Source organism: Salvelinus sp. IW2-2015, linkage group LG6.2 (genome assembly GCF_002910315.2).
Source record: "Salvelinus sp. IW2-2015 linkage group LG6.2, ASM291031v2, whole genome shotgun sequence".
Taxonomy (NCBI): domain Eukaryota; kingdom Metazoa; phylum Chordata; class Actinopteri; order Salmoniformes; family Salmonidae; genus Salvelinus; species Salvelinus sp. IW2-2015.
The window spans coordinates 3235224-3242621 of record NC_036846.1 but is presented as its reverse complement, the minus strand read 5'-3'; the positions used below and the strand labels follow the sequence as shown (position 1 = coordinate 3242621).

The 7398-nt window shown below is 38.2% G+C and overlaps 1 protein-coding gene across 1 annotated transcript; it reads right to left on the bottom strand.

Moving 5' to 3' along the window:
- Window positions 1-3874, bottom strand: LOC111965546 (homeobox protein CDX-1-like). The gene is made up of 3 exons (XM_023989707.1): window positions 3205-3874; window positions 1181-1326; window positions 1-1064 (listed from the first exon to the last, which is right to left on the bottom strand). Exons 1-3 carry the CDS (start codon window positions 3641-3643, stop codon window positions 834-836), a joined length of 816 nt encoding a protein of 271 aa, XP_023845475.1. The 5' UTR covers window positions 3644-3874; the 3' UTR covers window positions 1-833.
- Window positions 3875-7398: the final 3524 nt, after the last annotated feature.

Here is a 7398-nt window from a genome sequence, read left to right as displayed (position 1 = left end):
ATGAACTTTAATCACATCCTTATAGTTTGAAAAAGAAACAGAAGGGCGATAAACAATTTAAGAGCATGTTAACTGTAATAGCCTAATGAAGGAAGCTCTTGATAAATCATTTGTACGGTTTTGAAATATCAAATATATACATCAACAATTAAGTGTTTTAGAAAACAGTAAACCTATGCACACTCACATGCCTGTTATTTTGCAGTAGTACGCTATACTTTTCCAGTCAATGAAATAAGTAAAAAACGATATAACGTTATTGCAAAAAACACATTTTATTTTCATTTTGAACGTTGCCATCGGACAAACGTTCTACCCGTATCACTCTTAAAACCTGCCTCACTTGTCCCTGTATTAAGGAAGTGTGCTTTGCAATCAAATTGGAGCAGAAAATGCTAAACGTGTGTCAAACAGAAACTCCAAATTAATAATATGCCTTTTCTGTCCAGTTAAACTTAAAATAAAATGTAATGCCTACCTGATTTCTCATTTTATTAATTAACAAACACTTATACACCTTATCACACACAGAAAATTATATTGCCTATCTCAATAACTCAGACACAAACAAACATGTTAAGCATTACATTTCTGAACCAGACATTTATTTTTTGTATGTTTTTATTTTATTATTAGAACTATTCTATAAAAAAGTATATTTGAAGAGCCTCCAGCATTTCGTTGCAATTATAAATCATCTTGTTTCTCGACTTCTCGTAATCCACAACATGTGCTTCAGGACGTCTGAATAATCCATTGGGAGCCAAGTCTTGCGGAACTGTCCTTTCAGCGTGTCGGAGTGCTCAGTTATGTTGGATGGTCCAAATTCGATTCTACTGAGTGACAGTAACTTGCTGTATGTTCCTAATAGATGCCAAGGTGTTCATTCCGGGGGGTGGGTAGAGAGAGCCGTGAATATCCGACGGACTGAGTGAGCCTGGTACCGGCAGAGGACTCACTGAACCCGGGTCACTGTGCACTGATCCTCCGCTGCCATCAGATCCCATTTTCTTTTTGATTAATTTCCTTTCCTTGGCTCGGCGATTTTGAAACCAGATCTTCACCTGTAAATGTAAAAGAAAAATGTGTCAAAATTGGTATTTCGTTTTATATTTGATTCATCATTTGATTGATCAAGTCTAGGGCGATAATGCTCTATCATGAATTGGTATAGACCTACCTGTCGTTCTGAAAGGCCAAGGTTCCCCGCAAGTTCTGACTTTCTTCTGATAGTGATGTAACGATTAAAATGGAACTCCTTCTCCAGTTCCAGTCTCTGGTGATCGGTGTAAACCACTCTGTATTTTTCCTTCGTCCTTGTTTTGCCTGAAATTATGAGAAGTTATGAGAATTCAATTTGCTCCGTATGCCTAATTTTTAAATAGGCTAGTCACAATGAACATCGAATACTTCAATATATAATATATAATGGAGCAATAGGCTATTTAAACTCTGAAGTTCATTCTTGTTTTAAATTCACTTTTATAGCAGTAACTTTAGGTATTTATAGCAAGTAGGCTTAATACTAGAGAAATAGGAAAATCAACAGGTTAATTATCCATGCCTATTAAACTTTYCGATTCGTTTATCTAACACATCTCAAAATGTGTATGAAACATCTTTAGGCTCTATCAACTGAAGTGGTGGCTATCATGTTAATCTAGATTGTGTTGCTTTGTTGGAAGATATGCAAATTGAGCCACTGATCTTTTGATCTCACTTTTTGAACAAACTGCAGAACAAAGAGACTCAGAGATATTACCTAAACTCCATTGAAGTGTTAAGAGGCAACACACGACACACAAAGGACTAACAAGGCAATGCTATCTCAGACATTTCTCTAGCTTGGATCAGGTTGCTTTTGTTGATCAATATATCATAAACACATACACTTTTATCAGGTAGACAATATTATTAGTCGTTTTGAACAACATTGAAACATGTTGATATTAATAGTTATAGGTCATGCTTGATCCGTTTGACAAGGCCAGGGATAGCCTCCTAGAATTAAACACTTGACAACACGTTTGATAAGCTAGCCTAATAATACAAATACAGAAAAAGACATCAAGGCTAAAAGAATTTCAGGATTTTACAGTGGTTCGTTTTATAACCAAGTTAATTAATAAGCTATAAAACGAAATATACGAGTTAATTTAGGCTTATGTTACTATAACTTAGTCTAATTTATAAATATAGGCCTAAAGTAAACGAATTCTATTTTCTACATATTTAATTTCTAGCGAATTAAGAGATGCTGTGGTTTATTGCCAAGTTATAAAGCTTTGTTTATATTGGTCAAAGACCTTTCTTTATTTGCTGTGAAAAACGTCACCCTTTCCGGCAATAGAACTCGAAGAATGGGAGCCGAGGAAGACACTTTGGTGCATATCAAAGTAAAATGAGGTGTTAAAAGAGGCCGCAACCTGAATATGACGGATAACCTCAAAACCTGAGACAATGTAGCAGGAAAAGTAGACCTCACATCTAGTTTACGGGAGTCGAGAAATTAGCATTACAAGTGCGCCTGGCGCCGTTTCTAATCTTGACACCTTCATCGTTTCCTCGACAAGGCTAAAAGCCTGTATCAGAAAATAACTAAGATGTTAAAGTTTGAATTAATATCATAGTTTATCAGACTATTATCGCTATTGTAGGCCTATAGTTGCATTGTCAATAATGAATTTGACAAATTCGATCTAGAGCCTATCATTTCCCRCCTTTCGCTTCTGTTTAGAGTCTGTTGTGATTTACAATTTAATGCCTTGAAGTTGCATTTTACAGTTTTCAAAATGTGTCCAATACAGAAATGTTACATGCGACTGTGTGATTTTGGTGACATCTAATTTAAATCATGATTAGATAATGTCATGTTAGTGCTTCCTTTTATTCGTTACGAATCTCTCAAAAATGTTACCAAAATGCACCCATTACGCATGAGGTTATTCGTTTTTACGGTGAGATTTATCACTTAAATTATGCAATTAGTTTTTATATTCTATCAATTTTCTAAATACTACCTGTTGCACTTGCACAACTTTTATGAGCCAACACCAGCAGTTTTCACAGCACACGAGAYAAACACAACAATTCCGACTCTTCTTAGCTAAATATTAACATGTGGTTTGGCATGAGTTGATGCTGTGCACGAATGATTTAAACAGTGTTATGCATTTCTTGGCTCAAGCTTGTGACCTTACTCACCCGTGGAAGATGATTGTACCGTTTTGCTCATCCACTGGTAAGAAGAATTGCGCCTTTCTCTATCCGGGGAAAGTTGAGCCACAGAAATATTATCTGGAGGTGGTTGCAATACTGCTGACCCTGGCGCGTGCATGGGATTGTATTCAGGTGAGCAATAGGAAACTTGTCCCGGCGAGGAGTTGTTCATGGGCGTAGGAATAGTGTTAGGAGGACCCAGACTATAGGCGCCCCAGTCCTCTCTCGGTGCGCCATAAGGAGCTCCCCAAGCACCCGAAGACTGTGCGTGCGTATCCATGTTTGGCACATGATGGTATCCAGTAAAGTCGGAATATTGTTGCGTGGGAACAAAGTTCTGTGGTGGGATGTTGATGCCCGATCGTCTTACAGGTCCTTGGTGATACATGCTGCCTTCTTTATCCAAAAGGTATCCCACATGCATGATTTGAAAAAAAGTGACAAAAGTGACTTTCAAGTGTACATAGTTGCCCTGCAACTGCGTCCAAAAAAAATCAAATAACAATCCTCTTGCTGTGGTTATGTTGTGTATAGTCCAATGGTGCAAATTAAATGCGAAGTAGTTCCTGACGTGATACTGTCTCACATGATGTGGCTCTGTTGTCAAGGTGGTGGTGGTAAAGGTATACTAAGGTCTTCCTTCCTGACGTCAGAAGTCTTCAAACCCCGACAATTTGCATTCAAATGACGAGTCAATTGTGCTGGCAAACCCACTGTCTTCTAGCGCCTGTTTTACGCATCACCCCAAAAAAGAGCAAACTCCACTCCCAAATCTGAAATACTGACGCCAATAATCAAATGTATTGCAAAAGTGAATTGCAACTTCTCCAACAAACAATATGCTTAAATGGATATGCTCCTGAACACGTTATGACTTATACACATCTCTCAGGCCAATTGAAGTGTCCTAATTTAAGTGTGCTTGCTATATATTTTCTATTTTCAACAATATTTTTTATTTAGGCCTATTAAGTTGCATACATTATACCTTACTAGAAATAAAGATGGGACAGCCTTGGCCTTATTTTAATACAGGACTGTTACTGTGCTACAATAAGGTAGGCTATTTGTAGGCCCTCAATTATATAACGTGCAATTGTAGCTGTCAACTTCTTGATTGTGTTGTTGTCATTCTGCTTTGTGTCAGAGAATAATAAATAATAAAAAATACCATTAAACATTTACAGCAGGGATCATCAACTAGATTCAGCCGCAGGCCTATTTTTTTCTTGAACAGATGGTTAGGGGAGCAGAACATAATTACAAATCATTTGTAGACTGAAAATTGCCCACAAGAAGCCCAAACAGAAATAATATTTGACTAAAACATAATAATTTCAAACCTAGGTTACATTTGTATATTACATTTACATTTAAGTCATTTAGCAGACACTCTTATCCAGAGCGACTTACAAATTGGTGCATTCACCTTATGATATCCAGTGTATATGATCACATATCTCTCTCTATTATGCATGGGAATACTTGGGAACAGATTTCCAAAATTAAAATCACCTGGAGCGGATCCCCTGGTGTTTTTAGAGTCCAAAAAGGAAAATTCCCCAAAATAATAAAAACATACATCTTTTTTTATGCTCTAAAAACTTGGTGGGCCAAATAACTGCACATGGGCCGCCAGTTGGGGAACCCTCACTTATAGTGCAGGTGATGGTCCAACACAACCGTCACACTCTCCTCTCCTTTGGTTGAATAATGTCTTTAGGGCTAAACCTGTTAATATGGGAAGGCAACGTCTCCCATGTCCACAGACACGTTTCACGCCTTCGGAAGCTGATCGTATTTGTTAAAGATATTCACTTGCAAAATAGGTACAAAGTATGATGAGACTTGCTCAGCTTCTTTCTCCTGTAGCAAGGCGAACTTTTCACATTCGTTTTAGTTCGCACGTCGACACTTCAAGGTTGCACTTCACAGCTAATTCCGGTTTAACCTATGACACCCGCTAACGACAACGTAGTCTCGCGCCCGTGRGTGCCAATATATTAGGCATGATCTTAGTTATTATCCGTCCCTATTTTACATAAGAGATTGCATAAAAAGTCTCGAATTAATTGCAATATCTATCATAAAACAATCCAAACGAATCGAAGGACAATTGTCAAACATAGGCCTAATCTCGGGCCTAGTAATAACACATGCACTTTACTAGGCCTACAAATAGGCCTATTTATTTATTTTAAAGCATTTGATGTTTTTATATATGACTGATTATAGTTTTTTCACAACAGACAGTTGGAGTCATCTAGCATCAAATAAACCCAAAGGAGATAAAGATTGCCCTCCAGCTTGCTTTTGTTTGTGTTAAAGGTATGGAAACAAATATTAAACAGGAAACATGTTTTCCTTTTCGGGTGGATGGGAGAGGTGCTCAAGAAGCCATGACCATGCCAGTGCCTTGTAATGAAAATGTTTGGTTTATGTGAAGAAGAAAAATCAGAGGACATGTGCTACACATAGAGAGATCTGTCCATTTGTGTCTACTGCATTTACAGGCATTTTATTTCATATTTCAAAGTGAAGTATGGCTTCTGAATCTCATTGACCATACACTAAACAGGCAAAAAACTCTGATACAAGTCAGGTGCCTTGACTGACTGTACCCAAGAAATGACTTATTTCCTCAGGCTCTGGTGGAAGGATATTTGAGCTGAGATAATTGAAAGCCACTGCTTCCTTGTGGATGGATACAGAACTCCCATTAGTGGCCAACCAGAGGTTAAATCCAGACCTAACAACTGCCTCAAGAGGGCACCATCTACCAGGGAATGTGATACTGTGTACCATATAGTACAGTTCTGTGCTGAGTGTATATTACAATGCAAGCTGAATTGCTTTACAGTTGGCCTATATGGTGTACAAGTTATTCCAGTGCAGAATAGCAAACAGAATCTTCATAAAATAAATCTATGTATATATTTTTTTCCTACTGAAACCAAATCATCAGCTGATATCCCTCTGTTTGTACCTTGATAAGTGTATTCCATAAGTTTGTACAATGTGTAATTACAGGAGGTGTCAAAGTTACTTCTATATTATTGGGCAACTGGTTTGCACGTTTATGTAAGGAGTTTAGTTATAAATACATGTAAATACAATATGTATACAGTGATGTTTATTGACATACCACACTGACACACATACAGTGCCAGTCAAAAGTTTGGACACACCTACTCATTCAAGGGTTTTCTTTACTTTTACTATTTTCTACATTGTAGAATAATAGTTAAGGCATCAAAACTATGAAATAACACATATGGAATCATGTAGTAACCAAAAAAGTGTTAAACAAATCAAAATATATTTTAGATTTTAGATTCTTCAAAGTAGCCACCCTTTGCTTTGATGACCGCTTCACATTAGGGCTCCTGAGTTGCACAGCGGTCTAAGGCACTGCATCTCAGTGGTAAAGGTGTCACTACAGATACCCTYGTTCAAARCCAGGCTGTATTACAACCGGACGAGATTGGTTGTCCCATAGAGTGACTCACAATTGGCCCAGCGTTGACCAGGTTTGGATCGTGTAGGCTGTCATTGTAAATAGTAATTTGTTCTTAAACTGACTTGTCTAGTTWAAAAAAAWATATATATATCTTAACCAACGGTCTTGAAGGAGTTCCTACATATGCTGAGCACTTGTTGGCTGCTTTTCCTTCACTCTGCYGTCTAACTCATCTCAAACCATCTCAATTGGGTTGAGGTTGGGTGATTGTGGAGGCCAGGTCATCGGATGTAGCACTCTCCTTATTGGTCAAATAGCCCTTACACAGCCTGGAGGTGTGTTGGGTCATTGTCCTGTTGAAAAACAAATGATAGTCCCACTARGCACAAACCAGATGGGATGGGCTATCGCTTCAGAATMCTGTGGTAGCCATGCTGGTTAAGTATGCCTTGAATTCTAAATAAATAACAGACGGTGTCACCAGCAAAGCCCCCCCACACCATCACACCTCCTCCTCCATGCTTCACGGTGGGAACCACACATGCAGACATCAGTTCACCTACTCTGCATCTCACAAAGACACGGCAGTTGGAACCAGAAATCTCACATTTGGACTCATCAGACCAAAGGACAGATTTCCACCGGTCTAATATCCTTTGCTCGTGTTTCTTGGCCCAAGCCAGTGTCTTCTTCTTATTGGTGTCCTMTAGTAGTGGTTT